Here is a 27,779-nt window from a genome sequence, read left to right as displayed (position 1 = left end):
TCATTAAAATTCAATTTGATTTTATTTTAGGAATTTCGATCACTAATTAGGCGTGCACCCAAAAAATTGGAAGATTTGAACCAAAAATGAAGGCAGCCCCCCCCCCCTAAATCAAATGTGCCAACTCCACCATCCCCTTTACATGTTGCACTCGCAAGAGTTAACTCATTACTTTTTTTAAGCTTTCTTGTATAAGTTTTATTAACTTTTTAAAGTCAGTTAAATTTCTCTTATCAAATTTACATACACGCACTAGAAGGCAACTTACATTGATTATTTCAATATCTTCGTTTTTGCAAATGCTATACATGGGACTTTTTCAATTGATGTAAATTTTCTGAAGCCAAACCAAGTTGCAAGCCTGATGTTATGACTGACAATATGTTATGTACATGATTTCCATCCATCTCTACTCTCGCTTAACAACTTGTCTATTTTCAGTGAATATTTAGATTTAGTAAAATCCTACAACTTGCTTTTAACAATGTCTGAATCCACGGCAACTGAGGCGGCTGATAAAAATGTTGAGATCTGGAAAGTGAAGAAGCTGATCAAATCTCTAGAAGCTGCAAGGGGGAATGGAACATCAATGATTTCTCTTATCATCCCTCCAGGTCAGACACTTAAATCTTCTCAGGTTTTTATAATTCAGCGGGTTATTTTAACCCCTAACAAGTTGTGTCATGAATATTGAAGATGCATTTCAACCCCAAAACACCCCCTCCCCCCCGGTCCATATACATAAAGATTTCCTAGACTTTATAGGGTTAAATCCCAATTTCAACTTTACCCTTTATATGGGAATGTCCAATTCACAGCAGTATCCAAATCAGCGATGTCCGTTTAAGCAAGATCAAATTGGTTTATTTAGATTTCTTGGTAGTAATAAATAATTGACCTGAGTCTGGCTTTCTTCAATTAGTGTCAGTTTTATTTCGACTTTGTTCTTTGTAACTGCTAACGGAAATGTTTGTTTCAATGGCACGGTTCAGCTTAATATATCTAAAATTACTTTTTTGATAAACGGGTGTATATAATTCCATATTTTTGATTCTTTTCCCCCCCCTCTAAATTTTTTTTGAATTTCTTCCCCAAACTCGACAACGTTAAAGACATAAGTTAAACTCTTCTTAGATTTATTATAGATCGTCTAAAAAAAATTTACTTATTCTTACTTAATTAAACAGTAAAAGTCTACAGGGACATGAGACTGGTTTTCTTGGTTCCTTCTCCTTCCCTTCTTCCCTTTTCCTTCCCTTTTCCTTCCCTTTTCCTTCCCCTTCTTCCCCTTCTCCTTCCCCTTCTTCTTCCCTTCCCTTTCATTCCCCTTCCCCTCTTTTGTGACCTTTGATTTCTTTCCCCCCCCCAGGAGGAGGGGGAATTGAATTATATACACCCCTGTAATGATTAATGTCTATGCAGGTGATCAGATATCCCGTGTTGCAAAAATGTTGGCTGATGAATACGGAACTGCTTCTAATATTAAATCCCGAGTGAATCGTCTATCTGTGCTTGGCGCCATTACATCTGTACAACACAGACTGAAACTTTACGCCAAGGTTCCTCCAAATGGTCTGGTAAGTTCAGCGTCTAATATAAATGTGAAATGAGAATTAAGTTACCATTGGCTATTTGGACTAAGTCAATAATTTTCTCTACTATTTGCAGTAACTGGTCGCTTACAATGTATGACTCCAATTTAAATAATTTCAAAAATAAACAGCTGGTGTAGATCCGATATTGCAATAGGCCGGAAAGATAGTAGGTCAGAAGTTCAGTAGGGAGGATGTTGCGTATCGACGATGTAACATAACCTTCATATTATCAATGCCCAAGCTTTTTTTTATTTTCCTACTTTACAATTCATAGGTTTTAGTTAAATTGGAACATCTGATAATGAAATTTGGGGTTTATTCGCAGATTTGGGGACAACGTTCCTTCAATTTATGATTTTTCATATTTACATCGTAATAATTTGTAATCTGCAAAGAGAAATTCTACTCTTCTTCTTATAAGGGATGTAGCCAGACACTATGCTAAATTAATAAAACCATATCCAGTATCCGTTCTAAGCATTTTTGGATTTATATAATTCATTTAATTCGGAATTGGAACATTTGATTTTGAAAATTAGGCTTTAGTCGCAAAGTTGGGGACACTTTTTCCAATTTATGATGTTTCATAATTTTATTTCATATTTGTAATATGCAAAGAGAAATTCTACTCTACTTATTATAAGGGATGTAGCCAGACACTATGCTAAATTAATAAAACCATATCCAGTATCCGTTCTTAACTTAAATGGATTTTTATAATTCATTTAATTCGGAATTGGGACATTTCATAAAGAAATTTGAGTAACAAAGAATGTTTTCGCGAAGCGTCTACATTTTTGGGTTTATTCGCTGAATATGGGACAACGTTCTTTCAATTTATGATATTTCATAATTTTACATCATAATAATTTGTAATCTGCAAAGAGAAATTCTACTCTACTTATTATAAGGGATGTAGCCAGACACTATGCTAAATTAATAAAACCATATCCAGTATCCGTTATTAACTTAAATGGATTTTTTTAATTCATTAATTCGGAATTGGGACATTTGCTTATGCAATTTTGGGGTTATTCGCAGAGTTAGGGACAATTCTTTCAATTATGATATTTGATAATTTTATATCATACAATTTGTAAATTTCGACTTATGCAGCATATGCAATGAATGATATGACGAATATGTTTATCCTTCAAAGACAATGTTGCTAAATTATTTCCTGAGGGATATTTTAGAATAGATATATTTTTTCTATCCTTAATCCCTACCTGATACATTATAGTTCTATTTATCATGAACTCGCATTTAGTGAATCTCTGGATGAGAAGTTAATCTTAATATTTCAAGATTAGATAATTCATGATTATTTAGGTTATTTACTGTGGAACAATTGTGACTGAGGAAGGGAAAGAGAAAAAGGTACAACTTGGATGTTAAAACTTGTTAATTATTAGTTAATATGGGGGGGGGGGGGGGGGAGTTTTCACAAGTTGCGAAAATTGAATAACATTCGACCATTATTTAGGTTAATATTGATTTTGAGCCTTTTAAACCCATCAATACTTCTCTCTACCTTTGCGATAACAAATTCCATACAGAAGCTCTTACAGCATTGTTAGCTGATGACAATAGGTAGCAATTTATTTTAATAAATTTATTTCAAACATTTTTTTATTTCATGTAGTCATTTCAAAAGACATTTATTAAGAATAGCATATCTGATTCACAGCGGCTGACACAATGTGATAAAATCTCGTTGGTTTTAGTTGACAGGCTGAAGGAAAATTATGGAAATTAAAATCGTGCAAAGCTTTTAAGGGGTATCATTTTGAATTGGACATGCCCCTTTAGGATACTGCTCCCTTCAAAATTCGGTTTGAAAACAATTTTTCCTACATTCATCCAATTTAAACAAATCTGTTCATTAAAAGAGTTGGCTCATGATCTAAAATAGATTTTTCACTTAGAGAAGTTTCTAATTAAGCGTTCCATTTGTATTATCTAATAAACAGTAAACCGTTCAATTAATTTCTGCATCCTTTTAACCCAAACTAAATGTTAAGGTTCGGGTTTATTATCATGGATGGAAACGGTGCTCTGTTCGGAACTCTTCAAGGGAACACGAGGGAGGTTTTGCACAAATTCACTGTAGACCTGCCTAAGAAGCACGGTAGAGGAGGACAGTCGGCGCTTCGTTTCGCCCGTCTGCGTATGGAAAAGCGTCATAACTACGTGCGTAAAGTCGCTGAGACAGCTGTGACGCTGTTTATCTCTAATGATAAGCCTAACTGCTCTGGATTGATTTTGGCAGGATCAGCTGATTTCAAGACCGAGCTCTCTCAGTCAGACATGTTTGATCAGAGACTACAGGCCAAGGTAAAAGATTTAATTTTATTTTGGATTAAATAATATTTCTTGTGTTGTACCAAATACTGTTAATAATCTAAAGCAGTTGCTCTACAAAGTGTGATGGAATAGCATAGGCTTTTTTATTTCTAAAAATGTTATGAATTTTTCATAATTGGTGAAATAGTACATACAACCTTCCTACATATTGATTTTATCAGGCGGGATTTCTTTATTTGTATCTTAATTATGGATTCTTGAATAATGACAAATGTTTAGATCATCAAACTAGTTGATGTATCCTACGGTGGTGAGAATGGGTTTAACCAGGCTATTGAACTCTCTGCCGAGTCCCTCTCCAACGTCAAGTTTATTCAGGAGAAGAAGTTGATCGGCAGATACTTTGATGAGATCAGTCAGGTAGTTTAAAGTTCCTTGTTATAATGGACCCCATCAAAAGCAGGCTGCATAAATTATCATTTTTTGTGAACTAGTTCTGTGCCGCACTGCAGTTCTTGGAATTGGGCATGGATTTTATCAGTGTTGGCTTTCAGAATGTTCTAGTAGAAAATATAAGGTTTTAATAATTAGTTTTAAACTTGGGCAAATAAGAAATAAAAGCTTGTGTTCTGAGAATTGTATGTCTTCTAAAAATAATAATTTTTATTCCAGGATACTGGAAAATATTGTTTTGGAGTTGAGGATACTTTGAAGGCTTTAGAGATGGGTGCTGTAGAAACATTGATCTGTTGGGAGAACTTAGATATACAGGTTAGTTAGGGTATACTTAGATATACAGGTTAGCTAGGTTACACTTTGATATACAGGTTAGTCAGGGTACACTTTGATATATAGGTTAGTCAGGGTACACTTTGATATACAGGTTAGTCAGGGTAGGGTACACTTTGATATACAGTTAGGGTATAGTTAGATATACAGGTTAGTCAAGGTATACTTGGATATACAGGTTAGTCAGGGTATACTTGGATATACAGGGTAGTCAGGGTACACTTTGATATATAGTCAGGGTAAACTTTGAAATACAGGTTAGTCAGGATATACTTGGATATACAGGGTAGTCAGGGTACACTTGGATATACAGTCAGGGTAAACTTTGATATACAGGTTAGTCAGGGTACACTTGGATTTACATATTAGTCGGGTATACTTAGATATATAGGTTAGTCAGGGTATATTTAGATATAATATAGATTTAAAGGTTAGTCAGGGTATATTTAGATATACTGGTTAGTCAGGGTATATTTAGATATACAGGTTAGTCAGGGTATATTTAGATATACTGGTTAGTCAGGGAATATTTAGATTTACAGGTTAGTCAGGGAATATTTAGATATACAGGTTAGTCAGGGTATAATTAGATATATAGGTTAGTCAGGGTATATTAAGATAATATATAGGTTAGTCAGGGTATATTTAGCTATAAAGTTTAGTCAGGGTATATTTAGATAATATATAACAGTCAGGGTATACTTAGATTTACAGGTTAGTCAGGGTATATTTAGATATAAAGTTTATTTAGGTTATATTTAGATAATATATAGGTTAGTCAGGGTATATATAGATATAACGGTTATATAGGGTATACTTAGATATATAGGTTAGTAAGGGTATATTTAGATATATAGGTTAGTTAGGGTATATTTAGATATATAGGTTAGTCAGGGTATATTTAGATATATAGGTTAGTAAGGGTATACCTAAATGTAAAGGTTAGTCAGGGTATATTTAGATGAATATGTTATAAAAGGTATACTTAATTAAAAATTTAAAGGTTAGTATGGAGGCCGAATTTTAAGATTTCGATTCGTGTCTTAATTGGAACCGGTTTTTTGGCGGTTCAGTGACTTGGTTTAAATTGAACTATATTTCTGGGTAATTTAATCACTTTTTTCAAACTGTGAAAGTGTTAGGAGATCTCCATATTTCTGAAATGATATTTGTATAGTTAATTCTTTATATCGGACTAGGATATTTGTTTATTTAGAGAGTGACACTGAAAAACCATTCTACGGGAGAGGAGAAGATATTGTTTTTAAACTCGGAACAGGAGAAGGATAAAACTCATTTCATGGATCAGGTATATTAGACTAGAAAATGGGGGATGTGGGTTACTGCCAGTTTTAAATTTTTTATCTTTCAAATTTTATTTAGGAGAAGGGTTAAAAATCTGTAACTCTTATTTCTGATTGTAATGTCGATTTATAATTTAATGTTTTTTAATATTTTTTATTTCTCATAAGATATTTTGGCTATGCAATGGGGGAAATCTTTTTCTATTTTCCCTGTGATTTTTCCCCACATCGTTTTGGTCTGTCACTATCTAATGTTGTTCTTTCTTAAAGGAGACTGGAGTTGAAATGGAATTAGAAGACAACCTGCCTCTCCTGGAATGGTTGGCTAATAATTATAAAACCTTTGGAGCTCAACTAGAAATCATTACGGACAGGTTAGGATAGGTTGAAACATAACTGCACTGGCTAAGCTGGAGTAGTGAGGGGTGGGGACGGGGGGGGGGGGGGGGATAAAGCCTTCATGAGCGCCACAAAATTGTGGTTAAACCTCTGTATTAAAATAACCTGGCAGCAGTCCTGCACTTATGAATTGAGTTAATGGAAGACAAAAAATCATTTTTCAAAGAAAAGAATTATAAAATTTATACGTTACTTCTTAAATATCTAATCTTAATGAATGGTGACAGTTCCGGGTCATATTAAATACCTAATTGCGAATCCGGAGGTTTGGAAATCATTTCGCGGGGCTCATGGCGTCCCTGCAGCCCCTCCCTCGGTGGATGGATGTGGGATGAAGAACGTAGAAATGAAATATGGTGAAATTCAATGTTGTCAGAATTTCTTGGAGATATCTGTGCCCTGGAGTCGTATGGATTTGCGTTATTTGGCTCAACGTTTGTATTTGTTTCAGATCGCAGGAGGGATCCCAGTACGTGAGAGGATTCGGAGGAATCGGAGGAATGCTTCGGTACACAGTCGATTTCCAGGTACTTCTTATTTACAATTTATTAGAATTATTTTGTGATTTAAGGAAATCTGACATTTGTGTTAAAAACTTATACTTAGACCATTCAAAAAAAGTATTTTTTGTGTTTTTTAGTCGTTACAGCTGAATGATCTGGACGGAGAAGAGTTTGATCTGGACGATTATTAAAGAGGAGAATTCGGCCAAGAAAGACGAAATGGACGGACGGATGTCACTCCGGAGTTTTAATTCGGACGAAATGTTGTTAAAGACTCAACTTCCAGATTCTTGTTTGTTTATTTGAGCAATCCAAATATAGAAAATTTGACAAAAATAGGTTCAATCTTAAGGGGTGGGTAGTTTAGTCGAGTCGCATTTATTTGATAGTACACTCCAAGCCAGGTTTAGGAATTGTAATTATTTAAATATAAATCTTATATTATATATATTATGTGAAATATACATTAACTGTATGCAATGAGATCTTAAAATCAAGTTTGTTTATGTTTTTAGCAATACGTCGAAGTGTTCGTAGAAGTTTTTTTGTATATTGGAAATCAGTGCTAAGGATGTATTAAATCTTCAGCTTTTATGGTAAAGTTCACCCCTGAGATTATTTTTCTAGCTTTCTTGAGATCAAAACATGGTTGCATGTCTTGGTTGATGTTTTGTCCTGTGTATATACTTTACACTTGGATCTGATCTAGGAAGCGAAGATATTACTAGTCCATGGATTTGAGATTAAGATAACCAATGTTGAAATTCTGACTGAAATAAATAAATGTCTGCCGTCTCCTCATTTGTTGGTGATTAGGTATAATTCTTGCTTTGATTATAAAAAGAAAATTTTAAGATAATGACTAAAAATGAGACGTGATGAATGTAAGACAGTAAATGAAGGACCACCATGAACCAATTTTATACTAGAAATTTATAAGATTTTTCGTGATAACGCAGATGGAAAATCATTTCAGTTTTTGCTATATTTAAAGGTTGAAAAAATAATTTAATCTTTGCTACAAACTAACTGATAAGTTTTGAAAGAATATTTTTTTTTTCAAAGCGACCGTTTTGAAATTATCGAAAACAAAATTTTTAATGACGTCGTTTAAGATTTTTCAAAATTAAAGCTTTTTAAAATTTTCGTTTTCATAATTTTTAAAAACGACAACTTTTCAAAACGATCGGTTTGAAATTTTCCAAAAATTAAATCTAAACTAAAGCGCCCTTTTCTACATGTTACACGTCCAACTGTCTAGGGTTACTCACAAAGGAAGATTCTTCAGAGACGACTGTTTCGAATTTGTAATATAGATTACATGTACAGGGTGTTTTTTAATCTTGTCAATTTTGAAACTTTATAACTTTTAAATTTTTGTAATATTTCCGTTATGAAAATATTAATGGAAAGTGTATTATGAAAGTGAGAAAATTTCTAAAAATCCGCGAAAAAAATCAAATATCAAAAATAAAAAAATTTGCAAATGCTAAATTATTGGCCACTCGGTACAGATTTTAGTTTTTATATTTTCTTACTTTAAACCTTCAAGGAGAATGTTCTCCAAGGAACAGTAAATATGGTTAGTTCAAGACTATTTAGCCGAAACTGAAATCTCATTTAGTACGGGTTCTGGAAGAAAAAAGTAGCATTTATTTTTCGGGCTTTAGGGGATATTAGTTTCACTGGAGGGATATTTTCTTCACTGGAGGGATGCTGCAAATCACCCTGAGCACTAAATTTTCCACAGTATGAATAATGACACTAAGCACACAATTACTCCACCCAAGGAATGGTAATTAACACTCATGACACTAATTACCCCACTGGTGGGATAGTAATTTTCACTCAGGACACTAATTACTCCACCAGAGGGATGATAATAACCATCAAGGACACTAATTACTCAACCAGAGGGATGATAATAACCATTAAGGACACTAATTACTCCACCAGAGGGATGAAAATAACCATTCAGGACACTAATTACTCCACCAGAGGGATGATAATAACTATTAAGGACGCTAATTACTCCACCAGAGGGATGATAATAACCATTAAGGACACTAATCACTCCACCAGAGGGATGATAATAACCATTCAGGGCACTAATTACTCCACCAGAGGGATGATAATAACCATTAAGGACACTAATTACTCCACCAGAGGCATGATAATAACCATAGAGGACACTAATTACTTCACCAGAGGGATGATAATAACTATTAAGGACACTAATTACTCCACCAGAGGGTAGGGATGTTAACGTTTTAATTTTTTTTTAAAACGATCGTTTTTTTTCGTTTTTCAACAAAAAAAAACAAAAAAAAGGAAAACGAAAAAACTATCGTTTAACGATCGTTTTCAAAAACGATTAACAACCCTACCAGAGGGATGATAATAACCATTCAGGACACTAATTACTCGATCGGAGGGATGATAATAACCATTAAGGACACTAATTACTCCACCAGAGGGATAATAATAACAATGGGGACACTTATTATTTCACTGATGGGATGATAATAACCAGTAATGACACCAATTACTTTACTGGAATGATGATGTTAATCACCCCTGGCACTAATTATATAAGTTAAAGAATTTAAATGATTTTTATCCTATTCCAAACACTTAGAATCCATAAAAAAAATCTTAAAATAGTGGTATATGTGCTGTACTACGATTAATGAATGGGTTGTTTTCACCTGGAAATAACTTTTTTTAAAAGATAGATTTGGGATCAAAACTGGTAAGCAAAGAAATGATGTTTTCTTATCTTACTACTAAACTGCAACTTTTATGTGATAGTATAAGCTGGGATTTTTAGGAATTACATTTTATTATTAAAGAACATAGTAATTGGTTTTGATTTGCTTGAGAGATTTAAAATAAAAAAAATAATGTTTTGCTTTATGCCTACTGTACCTTCATAATAGGTTCCTTCTTTAAAAAAAAAACAGAATAAAACATATTGAACAATTATAAACACAATGACATGGCTCAAAATTATAATAAAATACTTTAAAGTGCTTAAAAAGAAAATAATCAATGCTGGGCGAAAAAGTGGAGAGACAAAATAATCATGAATTTTGACGCCATTATTGGTCCAAACAAAAACTGGTTTGGTGCAACTTCCCTCGCTCCCTTAACAGAGCTTTGCTCTATTTTGTTCCCCGTGCCTATGTATTACAGGCATTTTCCATTTTCTGTTGTGCGCACATGCCCCGTAGAATTCCAAAACAGATAGAGGGGAATTGAATTTTGTAGATACAGAAAAATAATATTGTTAACCATTAACTTTAAGACTCCGGATAATGTCGTCTTCAACGTAAAATTTCCTCTCGGAGACAGGCCAAACCAAATTTTCAGCCCGCAATTCCCTTTGTACTTCTCCCACGGAGCTTAAAATATTTTCGTTGTTGTGAAATCATTAAAGTTAAGCAAAATATTTTCATAAGAAGCATTAGTGAATTTCGTTAAATATTCAACTGTAATTTTTCAGAAGTTAAAAAAACGTATTTCAATACTGATCAACAATAAGTCACCCCCGACCATCCCTAAATAATTCGTAAGATTTTTTCTACTATTAATATTCATTATAACATTGTACAAGTAACCATGACCTATAATTTATGTTATTTTTTAGGAAATAAAGATTTTGTTATCGAATTTTTGAGACGGGGTTACTCTGTTGTGTGTATTTTGTGCGGCCTATCGGGAAAGAATTGTCCGGGGAAAATAAACATCCCCCACAAGAATCCTAACTGGCCTATTATCCTGATTTGTCTAGCGTGTTGCTGTTTTCTGTCAACAAATATCTGTGGGATGCCTGCGTAGAGACTGCCAGCTGGTTGGGTCTTAAATGTAAGACATGTGGCCGCAGCGCTCGGCCCTCTAGCCTGTCCTAGCCGCAGAGCTCGGCCCAGAGAGTGTCATCTTAACCTAACCCGTGGCTGCAGGGCTCGGCACCCTAGCCTGTCCTAGCCGCAGCGCTTGGCCCAGAAAGTGTCTTAACCAAACCTAACCCTAAATAAATACTAATTTAATTATTTTTCTGGATCTACAAAATTCAATTTACGGGGCATGTGCGCACAACAGAAAATGGCAAATACTTGTATAACATCAAACCTGACTTTTTGAGTTTTATACAATTTTCAAGGTAAATAAAAACTATTGTAAAATGTTTGCGTTATAGCTATGCATAGTTTGTTTTTTCTTAAATATTTCCAGTTTAATCCGGGCTTGAACGAGTTTGCAACAATTTTGAAAAAATTAATTCAGAGTCTTCTAAATAAGAATTAATTAAGTATTTAATTAAATGTTTTATTGTAGATAAATACAGTAAATATTTGTTTAAATCAATGTAGAATATATTCATTCCTAAATTCTTGATTTTTATCTTTAATATAAAAACTCAGTTTAATTGTTCACACATATTTTGATGACTTTGAGCTAAGATGGGGGTAAGTTACATTTCTATTAATATTATTTTATATCTGACGTACAGAAAATCTTAATTAGATTTATATATAAGTTAAGTCTTTGTCAAAACCTTCAATTTTCTAGTACTTATATCTATGCAACTTGATGGCGTAAACCTTTGATATTTCAAAACCTAGATGATTTAATCTACCAGAATTCAGAGTTTAAAATATCTAAGGTCTACGACATTTTGTTTCAAAGATTTTGGGATTAGTAAATCAGAGTTTGTGGCAAAGACTCAATTCCTCAAGTTTGAATGTTTCTGCGTTAAATTTTAAGTGTGTTTATATCCAATGAACTTCATATGGCCAAAAGAAATTGAATCTTTGATACAAACTCTGATTTTCTAATCCCTATATCTGAGCTACCCAATGTCGTAGACATTGATTTATTTTACAGGGTTACCCACAAAGGATGAGACTTCTGAGACGACTGTACAGAATGTATACTGTCTGTTTCTTTACATTCATGATTCCCCGTAACTGTAAAAGTGTGCCTTTCTTTGCCAAATAATCTAAGATATAGGTCTTATTCTATTTGAATTACTGTCAACAACTCAGTTTCTTTACCATGTTATCTGAGTCAAATGACCCAAGCAAAAGTTATATGGCCCATTCACTGAAAATTCTGATTTATTTTAAATACTGTATCGGCTTAAACAAGAAGTACAAGATGCATTTAGACTATTGAGAGTACAATGAGACAGTGCCCAACATGAATTATCAAAATTCAAAATTTAGTCTCAATTAAATTTTAATTTCAAAAAATCATCTATTTTTTTTGTTTATTTTCCAACTTTAGGTTCACAGTTTTACAGTTTAATCTTGAATCAAACTATTTCATCTTGTTGATATTTAGACCAAAATGAAGATTACCTTCCTTACTGTGAGCATTTTAATAGGAGTCTCCATTTCTGAAGGTAGGTTTATGTTCTGTTAGGATAAAATCTACTTTTCACATTTATAGCATGTTACCCACTTTTTCAAGTATGCAGAGCTGAAAACTTTAGAATGAGATATCCTTAATCCTGATCGCTTAATCTGAGTATCCAATGTACACACTTTTGATTTTATTCTTAATCCTCTTTTTTTTATATCACTTGTATAAAAGTTACGTTTGATAACAATTACAGATACAATGCTTCATCGATTGAACTAATATCCAATTGAATTAAATTTTTAGCTGTTCACAAGCCGGCTTTTAGAGCGATTGAGCAAATATAATTTTAATCATGTTAGTATGAACAGCTACTAAAAATATATTTTATCAGATTTTAGGACTATCATCATTTTAAACGAGTCTTAACAAACATTAATCCAAAATTTACATTTATTTAATCGATGTAATTAGTTCAGTTGATATGACACAATCAACACTAGAAAAAAACCGGTTTTACAAAAAATAAAGAGTACATCTTAACATGATACGTTGATTGGCTGAATTTTATGCTTCTTTCTTGGATACCGAATGCGTATTAAAGTAATCCACCATTCTAAAGTTTTCAGCCCAGGCTCGATTTTCCCTATCTTTGACATTTTTTAAACCCTCTTGATCACTCAGACAACTTAAATTGGGTATATTTTTGAAATTTTAATGGCTTATTTATAAACTCAATTGATTTCTTCTCCTTGCATGGCTGGATTTGCTGGATATAAAAATTACTCTGAGGCCAAATTTAAAGAATTTGAGCCGTGGATTAACTTTGAGATGCAGTTCAAATATGATTGGTTCCACTTTAAATCGTATTCAATGTTTCAAGATTTAAGCTGGCACTCAATTGAAACTGGATTTTGGCGGATTGAGACACGGCTCAAATTCATTTAATTCGGACTATGATGTTATTTGAATTTCATTTTTTTTGCATGACTAGACAGTGAAATCATCATATTTTGATTGCAGGTGCAAAAATCACTGATGACACAGAAAGCATACTTAGCCTAGCAAAATCTCTTCTGCTTCAGCCTGACATGATTGCAGACCTAGCTGGTATTACCAGGATACGTAGAGATACCAGTAAACAGAAGTTTACTTGGGATCATCTTGGGATAACTGTCATCTTAGAGTTAAAAAATCAGGATAACCCATTTAAAGGAGTAGAAGCTGAGGTTGAAATCAAAGATCTGTCAGTTCTAGTTCCTTATACAACAATAGGTTTTGTTAAATTTTTCATTGTCCTTGTGGGAGGCGAAGGTTCCAAAGATAGCATCTTTGATCTGCAGATTGATTATGAACTTCATCATGACCATGTTGAGAAGGGAAAACTAGCTCTGGTGATATCTCTAGACAATGACCGACATTATACTCTTAAACTTGATGTTGAAACATCCTTAGACAAAGAGAAACAATTTGTTCATCCATTTACTCTCACATTAGCAAATACAGAGTTCAATCCAGAGTTCAGTCAAATAGAAGGAAGCTACACAGACCAGGATTATCATGGATGCCCAATTACGATCAAGAAATTGTATAGCAAAATATTCCTGATTGTTGAACATCCAGAGAATAAAAGTAATATCATAGAGTTTGAATTTGACATGCAGACATTTTCATCAAGATTGTATTTTGATAGTCATCTTCATTACGTAGAACTTTTATCTGTATATCATAAAGAGAGCATTCAAGTAGGCGGGACCCTACTTATTCATCAATTAGGAGGTTTCACTTTTAATCTAGATGTTTCAAACAAACTGAAGAACTTCTTTTTTCATCTAAAGATTGGCCACAATGGACAAAAGATTTTGTCCTTTCATTTCAGAGAAATTCCTGAATATTTACTGAATATGGATGAATATCAAGCATTTGAAATATTTGCAGGAACTGATCTTGATCTTGAAGATCTTGAAGATCCTGAAGATCTTTTTATTGATCTTCCTCTGTTAAGAATAGCTCTGAGGCAAGAATATACTGACATTACTGAAGTTGATGAAATGGAACTTTTTTCTCCTATTTTTGATAGTAGATTTGTGGTTAAATGTGCATCAACATCACATAAAAAAAGAAAATTCCCAAAAAGTTCTCGCACATCCAGACTAACCTCTGGGAATATGCCGAAACATTCTTTGCATTTGTTTGCTGAAATGAATCAGAAAAGACATTTTGAGTTGAATGCTGTAACACAATCAGAAGGAGAGGAACTGGAAAGGGGGGAAATAACTGTTGAATTGATAGATTTCAAATCTTTAATGAAGATCAAGTTCTATACGGATTATTACAATCTCACTAAAGGACTTGAAGTAGAAGCATCAATTGATGGTTTGTATCTCAAACCACTCCTTATAGAAGTTAATCAAAAAAAGATTATTGTGAGTGGGTTGACAGGATTAGATGGAAGTTTTGATATTGATGTTGAACGTAATCTTCGAAAGTTTGATATATCTTGGGGCGGGCACCATGTCAATAGAATCTCAGGCAGAAAGCAACTGAGCAGAAATATAAACCTAGATGTTTATAAAGTTAATTTCTTCACATCTAATTATTCTGGCAGGTCTGGAAGTTTAATGCTGGTAAATGGATACAATAAAGTGAAAGTATTTCTTCAAGAATTAGAAACTGACTTGAAAGTTTCATTGGAAGTAAGGAAAACATCTCAGGATTCCTTTGAGATTGATGGATTTGGAACTGTCTTTGGGGGATCTCCATTATTTAAATGGAACAGTCACGCTACAGTTCAAAACAATGGAATTTATTTTAGCATAGTTGCAGGTGGAAACCAATCTTTCAATATCTTTCAGATTGAATTATCTGAAAGTTTTGAATTAAAGCTTGACATGAATTCACTTCATGATTTATATCTTCAAGGAAATCTGTCATCCAACATTTTTCCTTCTGGAATTCTGAAACTGAATACACTTGGGCCCTATCAATTCAAGTTGAGTGCTCCAATGCCAGATCAAACATATTTGGACATTGATATTGATCCTGCTACTGGGACCTTCATGAGTGTCATGTCTGGCATTTATTCTCCAGATAGTTTTGAGGTAGAAATCAATCAAAAGCATTTTGTTCTGAAGTGTGATCCTCAATTTGCAAACTTTGAATTTACTTTAGATATGCCAGATAATAGTCAAATAGAAATTTTATCCAACCCAGCTGATGGAAACATTTTAAGCATCAAATCAAACAATTTCTTTGGCTTTGAATCTTTGGAAATTGTAACAGAAGGAGAGTGGAAGAATCTTGTTCTGAATGGTCTTAATATTGCAACGTATCAATATTGTTTATTTGAAAAACACGTTAGTATAGAAATGTATGGAGTTGTGGCAAATGTGAACTGGGACTTTGCGCCCTACTACACACAAGGAAGGCTGAACACCTTCAACGTGGATTTATCAGCAAAAGGAGTATCAATATCCAGTAACCTAACCATGGACCTTAGCAGCATGATTCTTGAAATAGAAGAGACTATCAGTATTCCTCAGCTCCCAGCTATATCACCAATAAAAGCAAAGATCAAAGGAGAGCCAAGGCAGAATCACCTAATGAAAATAACTCTGTCTACTGCTGGAAAAGGCTTCAGCTTCTCACTGGATTCAGATAATCAATACAATGTGTTTGTTTCAGAAATAAGTGCTATTCCTGAATCTGATTATGTTGATGGGATTAATCCAGATGACGCTAATAGTCATGGAATTTAAGATGACTATTATGATTAGTGGATTCCAGATGGCCATGATTATGAGGGGGTTCCTGATGATCCTGATGATTAAAGTGGGGGTTTAAGACTAAATTATTGTTTTAAGTAATTGAAATATTAATCTGTATCGATTGGCAGCTATAAAAATAAAATAAATATCATTGATTCAAAAAATTGTAAAAAAAATTCTGTGTTCTTTCACTTTTCTCTTTCCCTATTGTAGGATTATGTTGCCTACTCCCCTTCAGGGGTTAAGCATATAGTCCTTAATTTCAGCCAGAACAATTTGGTTCTGAACATGCCTTGCTGTCAACAAGGATAAATCATTAAAAACTAAAGAAAATTACAACAAAATCTTTCTTATGTGAACTTTGAATGAATATACCCACCAAGAGATTATGAAATAGCAAATAAAAAAATGGGTTAAAGTGGTTCTAATGTTAAGACTCCCTAAACCTTGAACCAGGACCTCTAGCTTATTGTGATGAGTTATATTTGAAAACGTGTTTGTGTTAGTCTGAGTGAAAATGATAGAGTTTTACCTAATTTTCTAACTTATAATTCATTTTTTTCAATTTTGTTTGTCTATTTATAAAAGGGAGAAAAAATCAAAACTTTTTCAGATAAAAAACCGACAATATCTCGACACTATTTATTAGATCAAAATTTTAAGGTGACTTTTTTAAATGAAGAGTCAGATATGTGTGCAGTGCCTTTTTGTAGTAGATTAGCACATATATTTCTGTTCATTAGCATCACTTTCTGTTAATTGTAGTAAATTAGCAGATATATTTCTGTTCATTAGCATCACTTTCTGTTCATTTTTGTAGTAAATTAGCAGATATATTTCTGTTCATTAACATCACTTTCTGTTCATTTTTGTAGTAAATTAGCAGATATATTGCTGTTCATTAACATCACTTTCTGTTAATTGTAGTAAATTAGCAGATATATTTCTGTTCATTAGCATCACTTTCTGTTAATTTTTGTAGTAGATTAGCAGATATATTTCTGTTCATTAACATCACTTTCTGTTCATTTTTGTAGTAAATTAGCAGATATATTTCTGTTCATTAGCATCACTTTCTGTTAATTTTTGTAGAAGATTAGCAGATATATTTCTGTTCATTAGCATCACTTTCTTTAAATTTTTGTAGTAAATTAGCAGATATATTTCTGTTCATTAACATCACTTTCTGTTAATTTTTGTAGAAGATTAGCAGATATATTTCTGTTCATTAGCATCACTTTCTGTTAATTTTTGTAGAAGATTAGCAGATATATTTCTGTTCATTAACATCACTCTCTGTTAATTTTTGTAGAAGATTAGCAAATATATTTCTGTTCATTAACATCACTTTCTGTTAATTTTTGTAGTAGATTAGCAAATATACTTCTGTTCATTAACATCACTTTCTGTTAATTTTTGTAGTAGATTAGCAGATTTATTTCTGTTCATTAACATCACTTTCTGTTAATTTGTGTTGCTGTTGTTAACAAAACTTTGCCCGCCCCTAGACAGTAAAGTTTGCCAAACTAAAAGCCTTTTTTTCTTGACTTGAATAGAATCCCGGAAGGTTGAACAGTTTTGTAATTGGATGAAAATCTGTTAAATGAGATTTAATTCACAAGTTTCAGAAATATACTTGATAAAAATTTAACTACTTATAATTGTGAGAAATCAGGATGCTCCTTGGCCTGGATGTTTGTGCAATTTGGCTAATTACTACTTTTCATCTAAAGCGAAAAGCAACTCCCAACAAAATCAAACCAATGTTGATCTTGTCTCAATAATTGACGCAGAATTTTCATAGTTTTCTGAATCTGTGGGCTTACCATCTAATAAATAATTTTATATGAAATATGAAAAAGAGTCATTACAAATAATTGATGATAACTGAAGGAGCCTTTCTCAATTGCTTGTTGAAATTGATCCTTTACTTATTGTTCAAATTTAATTGGTTTTCTCCTAATTCTCTCTTTTGCTCTGATTCCATTTTTCTCTAAATTTCTCTTCAAGCGTAACCATCAGTTAGATGCGATAGTTTACAAGGAGAAGATAAAATTCTAAATTAGAGGAAAATTACATTTCATACACATACAGGGTGTCCCAATAAACTTTGATTTAAACACAAGTCTTTGGATTTACGTATAATGGGTTGTCATTTACCTACTCTTAAAATTGAGAGAGATATCAAAAATTTATTTAATAAAAATGTCTAAATTTCTAAAATCTCTGTCTTTACGATAAGTAAAAGATTGGCCATTTTTTAAAATATCTAATTTTTTTATACCTTCTTACCTATCTAACAAAGGATTTGAGTTTTTGCCACAAGCTCAAATTTTCTAAGCCCTAAATTTTTGCAACCTAATGGTGTAAACCGATGATATTTCAAAATTAGATTACTTAATCTAACAGAAATCATTGTTTGAAATATCACAGGTCTACTAATCGGGTTGCTAAGATATAGGCGGGAAAACTTAGATTTTGTGGCAAAAACTCATGATCTTTAAATAATTCCCATGTTTACTGGGACACAATGCAGATCAGTGAAAACAGATGATTATTCAACCTGAGCTTGGACTTCTGAAATATCCAGCTGCAGTGCAGTACAAACGGGGTAAACTAGACAGGCTGGTACAAGGAAAATTTTTGACTGGCAACAATTGATGTTACATGAGCTAGTTATATTGGACAGAAAAGTTAACTTGCTAACTGGCAAGAGCAGTGTTGATATCAAACAGCCCAATTGACTTGCAAGAACCATTCTAACATTAAACTAAAACAAATTTTAAAGGATGGTGAACAATCTAAAGCTTAAAGCATGTATTTTAATTTACACTTTGTTGGCATGTATTTATTTCGGGAGTGGACCTCTAACTTTTATCATGGATACAGTAGCTTTAGTAGTATCAGTTTTTGCACTCTATATAATGTACATGTTTTTCAAATCCAGACCTTATACACAGCAAACTGTTATCATTGGACTAATGAAAATGTTGGTATTTTTTGTCCTCCTTGGTGTGATAAAACACTACATCCAATCAATAGCAATAAATGTGTTTGTGAACACCTTCAAGGCGCTGTTTATAGAGCATCCAACCTTGATATGTAGTTTATTTACTCCCCGCTGGATTTTGTTAGGGTCATTTACAACATTATGTTGGATAACGATATCAAAAACATTTCTAATTTTGTTCCCACACAAGTTCTTTAATCTACAACATGAAAAGTGGATCAGAGCAGGCATAGGTCTGACACTGATAGTCATAGCGGCTGACATTTGTATTCACACAGGACTGAATGGCCATTATTGCCTTTTTAGGTTTTCCTTTCATTTAGCAAATGAAATTGGAGTTGAAGTTACAATGTCTACATTCAAATCTCTTCCATGGTTTCTAATAATTATTCTGACTGTTGGAGAGTCAACTTCGTTCATTGTGCAGCAGTACAGAGCGTGGCGGCAAAGAGTGAACATTGTGCCTGTGCAAATCCCGATTGCCGTTATTGTTCCATCAATAGGAACTCCAGGTCCAGCAGCTGATGGAGGTTTGGCTGGAAATCCAGGTCCAGCAGTTCATGGAGGTGGGGTTGGAAATCCAGGTCCATCAGTTCATGGAGTTGGGGTTGGAAATCCAGGTCCAGCAGCTCATGGAGGTTGGATGGGAAATCCAGGTGCAGCAGCTCATGGAGTTGGGGTTGGAAATCCAGGTCCTGCAGCTCATGGAGGTTGGATGGGAAATCCAGGTCCAGCAGCTCATGGAGTTGGGGTTGGAAATCAGCAAGAAGATCAAAACACTAGTGAGAGAAAGCTATCAAGGAACATTACCTTGTTACAGGCATCTCTAGATATTATGACAACCATAATGCTTGACAACGTTCCCACAAGTGAAACAGTAGACTTCAAGTTTATATTATTTCATGTGAAAATGTTTATCATACGATTCCAAACTAATGCTCTACCACTAGTCTGGATACTGAGTACTGATGAAACCTTAGAATTTGCATTTCAACAGTGTAGAGTAATGTTGAACTTAAACTTTTGGCCTCAAGCAATTAGAGATTACTTTTCTTTAAACCTTTAAAATTTTATTGATGGCAAACTACAATAGAAATTTAACTTTGAAATAAAATTGAAAACGTGAAAACACGGAGAATTGTTATATATTTCATCATTTATACATTTCATATTAGTTTTAAAAAACGATTAACACCCCTTAGTTATACAGGGTGTCCTACAAAACACAACAGTTGATTGAAGACTTGAAGGTTGTCGTTAATTATTTGAAATAATTTGGAGCATACATTCGTCAAGTTACTTTTAAATGTACAATTCTTAAAACCACAATAAAAATTCTCATAGTCCTGGCATTTTCAAAATGTGGTCTGCTTTTTTTGTTTTTCAATCTACTGTAGTTATTAAAAATTTCGTTCGGATTTCAACTTAAATTGAATAAAACCAAATTGTGGAAATCTAAATGAAATCTCTTACACTTCCTGTAAATTTGAAAGTAAAAAATAGAAAGTTCCCATTTTGAAAATGCAAGGACAAGGGTCATTTCTTGATTATTAAATCAAGAAGTTAACTCATGAAAAAAGTGGAAAACTGAATGCACTCAAATTTCAAATTTTCATCTAACAAAATTTCTTGGAGCACCGGCATCAAATTCACCTTAGCAGAATCATTCGTTAAATTTTGTTGAATGATTCTGCTAAGGTGAATTTGATGCCGGTGCTCCAACAAAATTTGAAATTTCTGAGAGTGTGCTGCAAAAATATTTTCAAAGATAGAAGACCACTTTTATGTCGTCTCTCAGATGTCAAGTTTCGTGGGACACCCTGAATGTGTTTTGGAATGTATTACGAGGTGCGATAATTCAGTTTCGCAAACGAATTTTTTAAGGGGAACTTGTAGAAGTACACTTTATTTAAACCGGAGTATTTTTTAGATCAGTTGATATCAATCAGATCTTCGTTATCAGCTTCGTTCGTCACTGCAAGAAAATTTTCAGAATGGTCTCAAACCTCAATCCAGATCTTTGTCATTTTTAAATCTTGCTTCACAACTTTGTTTACAATGTAAAAGCATACTTTAAGCTATCTGGCAAACATACTTCTTGAACCCTTGCTAATATGGGTTGAACAATTTTTGCAATATCTTGGACTATTTTTTGGTCTGGATGGTCTTTTCCCGCCCAGACATGTCATAATCCTTCAAATATTTATTTTTCTTTCTTAAACTGATAAAAATGTCCGAACTAAAATCTGAAAAATCTGGTAAAATATTGGTGATATGCTGACCAATCAGTCAATATTATTTACATCTATCTATCAGCTGTCTCTATTATGTCAACTTTACAATATTTTAAACCAAAAATATTAAATCTAGAAAACATTAATTCTTTTTTCAATCCATTGAATTTAATTATTTCTAGATAAATAGAAAATAATAAAAAGCTTATTGGAGAAAGATATACAGGGTCACCCACAAAGGATGAGACTTGAGATACGATTGTATGGAATTTTATATAAATAAGCGTTAATTTAACCATGATATTGTACTAGTATTTAATTTTGTGGTCGTCTTTACAGTCTCTTCCATTGTGGGTAACCCTGTAGGTTGAGGTATATATGAGATGTAAAGATGAGAAATGCATCCATTTGCTTGAATTTAGAAGATAAAGAGGTTGCGTGATTATGACAGGATTTCAGAGAAAATTGTCGGCATTTTATGATTTTTTAAAATATCTTTTTTTAACCCGCAGTTTTCTGCAGGTTCAAACTTTTTTCAATTTTGCCAGATCTTTGAACTCATCTTTAATGAACTTTATAAAGTACAAAAGTCTAAATTAAACATTTGTATGTTTGTCATATTCAAAGAATTTTTGGTCATCATTAAATTTTCATTCTACATATATTAGGGGTTGGTACTTTTGGTAAGGGAAGGGGTTAAAAATACGGGTGTTGGCCTATTGGCTGAATATTGAACTATAGAAGGGTGCAACAAGAAGCCTCTACGGCTTACAAGAGCTTACAAGGGAATTAAAGGAAATGTAAATACTATTACTAAATAAAAGGAATGAAGCCAGATTAATGCAATATTTTAAATACCTTTCTTTATCTTCTTCAAATATAAAACTATAGAATAGCTATGATACAATGTCATTCATAAAATATTTAAATTTTTTAAATGTGAGAGCAATAAAAAAATGTTAATAAATAATTCTTGTATATTTTTTTATTTAATATCTAATGAGAAGAGTTAAACAAAAAAAACAGAAAATGGAGGGAAGGAGAAGAAAGGAAGAATGAAATGATGGTTAAGGAAGAAGGGGAGAAGAATATTGGAGGGAAGAAGGAGAAGCGAAAAAAATGAAATGATGGTTAAAGAAGAAGGGGAGCAAAATATTGGAGGGAAGTAAGGAGGAGAAGGAAAGAATGAAATGATGGTTAAAGAAGAAAGGGAGAAGAATATTAGAGGGAAGGAGGAGAAGAGAAGAATGAAATGATGGTTAAAGAAGAAGGGGAGAAAAATATTGAATATAAGAATATGGGAGGAAGGGAAGGGAGAGAAGAGAGGAGAATATGGAAGGAACAGAAGGGGGAGAAGAGAGAAAAATATGGGAGGAAGAGAGGGAGAAGAGATAAGAATAGGGGAGGAAGGGAAGGGGGAGAAGAGACAAGAATATGGGAGGAAGGGAAGGGGGAGAAGAGAGAAGAATATGGGAGGAAGGGAAGGGGGAGAAGAGACCAGAATATGGGAGGAAGGGAAGGGGGGAGAGAGAAGATTATGAGAGGATGGAAGGGGAGAAGAATATGGTAGGTTTAGAAGCTCCAAGTAATTCTATGATGTTAAAGGTTAATCCATGTTTTACATTCGGTGTATTTAGAGATTAAATGGATTTCAACATGAGGAGGGGTGCAGAGGGGGTAATCGGGGTTAAGAATATAAGAATATATTAGAGTTATGCAAAGGAAAGGGTAGGGAAGATAGGGAAGTTAAGCAGAAAGAGGTGAGGTCAGGTAGGTTACAGGAAAGGTAAAAAAACAAAAAAAAACAATGGGTAATAAAAAATGTTGTATATTTACATCTGAACAAATCTCAAATTCATCCCACAGTGAATCAAAGGATGCAATCCTTCGCGCAAAATTAGATGAGAATTTTGCCAATAACTTACTTTAAAAATCTGAAAACCAGTGAGTTCTTGATGTAAAATCAAGGCGTCGCGTTGCGAAACTTAAAAATCGATTCAGTTCTGACAATTGAGGCAAAAAATATGAGGCTGGATTGGATCTATGTGATCAGAAATACATGTATTGAATATATATGCAAAAATATAAATATGGATCTATGTGATCAGAAATTTATGTATTGGATGTATATGCAAAAATATAAGTATGGATTATGTGATCAGAAATAGATGTATTGAATGTATATGCAAAAATATAAGTATGGATCTATGTGATCAGAAATAGATGTATTGAATATATATGCAAAAATATAAATATGGATCTATGTGATCAGAAATAGATGTATTGAATGTATATGCAAAAATAAATAGATGTATTGAATGTATATGCAAAAATATAAGTATGGATCTATGTGATCATGAATAGATGTATTGAATGTAAATACAAAAATATAAGTATGGATCTATGTGATCAGAAATAGATGTATTGAATGTAAATGCAAAAGAAAATATTCAAATTTCAAAAGATATTTCTGTTTAGTTTATATAGTTTGATAATCAGGTTATATTGAGATGAAAGGCAAACTAACTGGAAAGTAGATATATTGATAAAAATAAGATTTTTCACGAATATCGATTTATTATATATATACTACAAGATATTCTGCTAGATCTAGAAGAACAAAACTTTTTTATACCTAACCTTAATTTTACTTTCAAGGGAGAGAACGTCTATGTAACATATTTGAGCTGAAAGTGTGCAGTATTGTAGACAAAAACTTTAGGATTCATTTGATAGGTCAATATGATACATTTTTACAGTGTACAATTATTAAACAAGAGCGTAAAGTCGTTTGTAATATTTTACCAGTTATTTCAGCTTGCTTGGAGAGACGTTTTTTACAATTATATTCAATAACTCGGACAAAACACGTAAAAAAATGATTTAAATACTGATTTGCTGTTTAGGAACATAGAAACATATTTCTTAAAAGAAGTAATCGAAATCCATAGTAGAAGCGTAGAATCGATAATCACTGTTTCTAAACATATTTTTGCAGATTTTTTCAAATGTCGTCTTCTCAATAAAAATAAAGAAAACCTCAAAGAGGAGACCTAGCTGAAAGAATTTGCATAAACCTGCGAGATTTTAAAATAACTTATGTGGTTCCAATGATAGAAGTTCGTAATTTTTGTCAACCTACGTTTGTTTATAAATCACAGAATCACAGAAAATTCGCGCAATTTTAAGTTCTGGTTTAATTTTGTAAGGAAAATTTATTTAAATTCTCTAGTTCCATTTCTTCCTTAGTATATTCAAAAGTATTAATACACGCTGTTTAGTTAAAACATTAAAAACCATTAAAAACAATTTTTCCTAAAAAATTAGACGAAACTGAAAATTGCAAAATTTCTTATTACAATTTTGCAAATTGTTTTGCGATTCTGTGATTCAATCTTTTTAAGATTTTAGATTTCGATAGAAATAATTTATTTACACATTTTTGGGCCATTGGAGTATTAAAAAAAATAAAAATTCTGGAAAAATATTTTAAAAAACACCATTCAGGAGAGTTGCACAAAAAAGGTTATACAATATTGCACCAGGCTATATTTGTTAGAAAAACTTAATGGTTCGACTCTACGCTTGGTAGTCCAGACTGGATAGTACCAGTGTATGTATTTAAAGTACACATTGTACCGGCTTGCATCATGCAACTTTTCGAGTGCAGTGGGGTGAATTGCATTGCAGTATGTTGTATTAATTAATGACCCGATGCAAAACCCTCAACCTTTTTTGTCTGAGAATATGTTAGAGAACTTGGAGAATAGGATTAGTACACTCCGGGATCTTACACAGGATAGACGCTTGAGCCTTAGCTCATGTTTATCCCCTTTAAGGCCTGGGGACTTGTACTTCAATGGAAGGACTGCTTCCTTAGTTGAAGGACGATATCTGCTCTTCTGAATCTTCAAACCCCAGGACTCCTAGTCTGGAGATAGTACTAGAGGATATATTGGAGTTAGAGGCAGCTGCACTCCAGAACCATGTAATAAAGTATAGTTCCTGTACAGGAACAATTAGATAAAGATGAGGCAGCTGCTCTAATAAGTCCAAACTGGGAGCATCCAAATGAGATATTTATGTTCAGAGTTTTTGAGCAGCTGGATGGGGGATTTCTCTCTTTTGCTCTGATTTCATTTTGTATGATCCTTGGCCTGGATGTTTGTGCAATTTGGCTAATTACTACTTTTCATCTAAAGCGAAAAGCAAATGCCAACAAAATCAAATCAATGTTGATCTTGTCTCAATAATTGACGCAGAATTTTCATAGTTTTCTGAATCTGTGGGCTTACCATCTTATAAATAATTTTATATGAAATTACACCTGAAAAAAGTCATTACAAATAATTGATGATAACTGAAGGAGTCTTTCTCAATTGCATGTTAAAATTGATCCTTAGCTTATTTTTCAAATTTAATTGGTTTTCTCCTAATTCTCTCTTTTGCTCTGATTCCATTTTTCTCTAAATTTCTCTTCAAGCGTAACCATCAGTTAGATGAGATAGTTTACAAGGAGAAGATAAAATTCTAAATTGGAGGAAAATTACATTTCATTCACATACAGGGTGTCCCAATAAACTTTGATTTAACCACAAGTCTTTGGATTTATTTAATATGGGTTCACATTTAACTAATCTTAAAACGGAGATATCAAAAGTTTATTTAATGAAAATGTCTAAATATTTAACATCTCTGTTAATCTTTAAGATATCTTCAAAAATCTATCCAAAAAATTTAAGTAATTTACATATTTATTGGAACACAATACAGATCAGTGCTGTACAAACTGGGTAAACTAGATGGGCTGGTACAAGTAAAAATTTGACCTGTATCCTGTTATCGGTTTGGATCATTCAACAATTGATGTTATGTGATGAATTTCGTCTGACAGAGAAGTTAACTTATTAACTGGCAGGAGGAGTGTTATCATTAAACAGCGCATTAACTTGCAAGAATCATTTTAACATTACACTTGGTAGTTTCGGGTCTACTTAAAAAAAGTATTATAAGATGGTGAACAATCTAAAGCTTAAAGCATGTGTTTTAATTTACACTTTGTTGACATGTATTTATTTCGGGAGTGGACCTCTAACTTTTATCATGGATACAGTAGCTTTAGTAGTATCAGTTTTTGCACTCTATATAATGTACATGTTTTTCAAATCCAGACCTTATACACAGCAAACTGTTATCATTGGACTAATGAAAATGTTTGTATTTTTTGTCCTCCTTGGTGTGATAAAACACTACATCCAATCAATAGCAATAAATGTGTTTGTGAACATCTTCAAGGCGCTGTTTATAGAGCATCCAACCTTGATATGTAGTATACTTACTCCCCGCTGGATTTTATTAGGGGCATTTACAACATTATGCTGGATTACGATATCAAAAACATTTCTAATTTTGTTCCCACACAAGTTCTTTAATCTACAACATGAAAAGTGGATCAGAGCAGGCATAGGTCTAACACTGATAGTCATAGCGGCTGACATTTGTATTCACACAGGACTGAATGGCCATTATTGCCTTTTTAGGTTTTCCTTTCATCTAGCAAATGAAATTGGAGTTGAAGTTACAATGTCTACGTTCAAATCTGTTCCTTGGTTTCTAATAATTATTCTGACTGTTGGAGAGTCAACTTCATTCATTGTGCAACAGTACAGAGCTTGGCAGCAAAGAGTAAACATTGTGCCTGTGCAAATCCCGATTGCCTTTATTGTACCATCAATAGGAACTCCAGGTCCAGCAGCTCATGGAGGTTTGGCTGGAAATCCAGGTCCAGCAGCTCATAGAGGTTTGGTTGGAAATCCAGGTCCTGCAGTTCATGGAGGTTGGGTTGGAAATCCAGGTCCTGCAGTTCATGGAGGTTGGGTTGGAAATCCAGGTCCATCAGTTCATGGAGGTTGGGTTGGAAGTCCAGGTCCAGCAGCTCATGGAGGTTTGGCTGGAAATCCAGGTCCAGCAGCTCATGGAGGTTGGGTTGGAAGTCCAGGTCCAGCAGCTCATGGAGGTTGGGTTGGAAATCCAGGTCCAGCAGCTCATAGAGGTTGGGTTAGAAATCCAGGTCCAGCAGCTCATGGAGTTGGGGTTGGAAATCAGCAAGAAGATCAAAACACTAGTGAGAGAAAGCTATCAAGGAACATTACCCTGTTAATGGCGTCACTAGATATTATGACAACCATAATGCTTGACAACGTTCCCATAAGTGAAACAATAGACTTCAAGTTTATATTATTTCATGTGAAAATGTTTATCATACGATTCCAAACTAATGCTCTACCACTAGTCTGGATACTGAGTACTGATGAATTGCTGCAAAAATATTTTCAAAGATAGAAGACCACTTTTATGTCGTCTCTCAGATGTCAAGTTTCGTGGGACACCCTGAATGTGTTTTGGAATGTATTACGAGGTGCGATAATTCAGTTTCGCAAACAAATTTTTTAAGGGGAACTTGTAGAAGTCTCAGCCCGGTAATTGTTTTAAAGTTCACTTTATTTAAAC

The 27,779-nt window shown here is 33.4% G+C and overlaps 2 protein-coding genes across 2 annotated transcripts; both read left to right on the top strand.

Moving 5' to 3' along the window:
- The first annotated feature begins 174 nt into the window (after positions 1-174).
- Positions 175-7,382, top strand: LOC111703600 (eukaryotic peptide chain release factor subunit 1). Its single transcript, XM_023475586.1, has 11 exons — positions 175-614; positions 1,423-1,577; positions 2,928-2,975; positions 3,082-3,188; positions 3,620-3,932; positions 4,182-4,322; positions 4,575-4,673; positions 5,908-6,000; positions 6,266-6,369; positions 6,846-6,921; positions 7,035-7,382. Exons 1-11 carry the CDS (start codon positions 485-487, stop codon positions 7,086-7,088), a joined length of 1,320 nt encoding a protein of 439 aa, XP_023331354.1. The 5' UTR covers positions 175-484; the 3' UTR covers positions 7,089-7,382.
- Positions 7,383-11,317: 3,935 nt separating this feature from the next.
- LOC111703609 (uncharacterized) lies at positions 11,318-16,764 on the top strand. The gene is made up of 3 exons (XM_023475593.1): positions 11,318-11,363; positions 12,241-12,301; positions 13,282-16,764. Exons 1-3 carry the CDS (start codon positions 11,358-11,360, stop codon positions 16,014-16,016), a joined length of 2,802 nt encoding a protein of 933 aa, XP_023331361.1. The 5' UTR covers positions 11,318-11,357; the 3' UTR covers positions 16,017-16,764.
- The last annotated feature ends 11,015 nt before the right edge of the window (positions 16,765-27,779 follow it).

Source organism: Eurytemora carolleeae, unplaced genomic scaffold (genome assembly GCF_000591075.1).
Source record: "Eurytemora carolleeae unplaced genomic scaffold, Eaff_2.0 scaffold552, whole genome shotgun sequence".
Taxonomy (NCBI): domain Eukaryota; kingdom Metazoa; phylum Arthropoda; class Copepoda; order Calanoida; family Temoridae; genus Eurytemora; species Eurytemora carolleeae.
The sequence above is the reverse complement of the archived record's forward strand: the minus strand, read 5'-3'. Positions and strand labels throughout refer to the sequence as shown.

What these genes read in the sequence shown, in the direction of transcription:
- LOC111703600 (XM_023475586.1), top strand. Translation starts at nt 485, where the DNA reads ATGTCTGAATCCACGGCAACTGAGGCGGCTGATAAAAATGTTGAGATC. An exon ending in AAACTCATTTCATGGATCAG is followed by an intron (nt 6,001 to 6,265) that starts GTATATTAGACT and finishes TCTTTCTTAAAG; the next exon opens with GAGACTGGAGTTGAAATGGA. An exon ending in GGTACACAGTCGATTTCCAG is followed by an intron (nt 6,922 to 7,034) that starts GTACTTCTTATT and finishes TGTGTTTTTTAG; the next exon opens with TCGTTACAGCTGAATGATCT.
- LOC111703609 (XM_023475593.1), top strand. An exon ending in AGGAGTCTCCATTTCTGAAG is followed by an intron (nt 12,302 to 13,281) that starts GTAGGTTTATGT and finishes TTTTGATTGCAG; the next exon opens with GTGCAAAAATCACTGATGAC.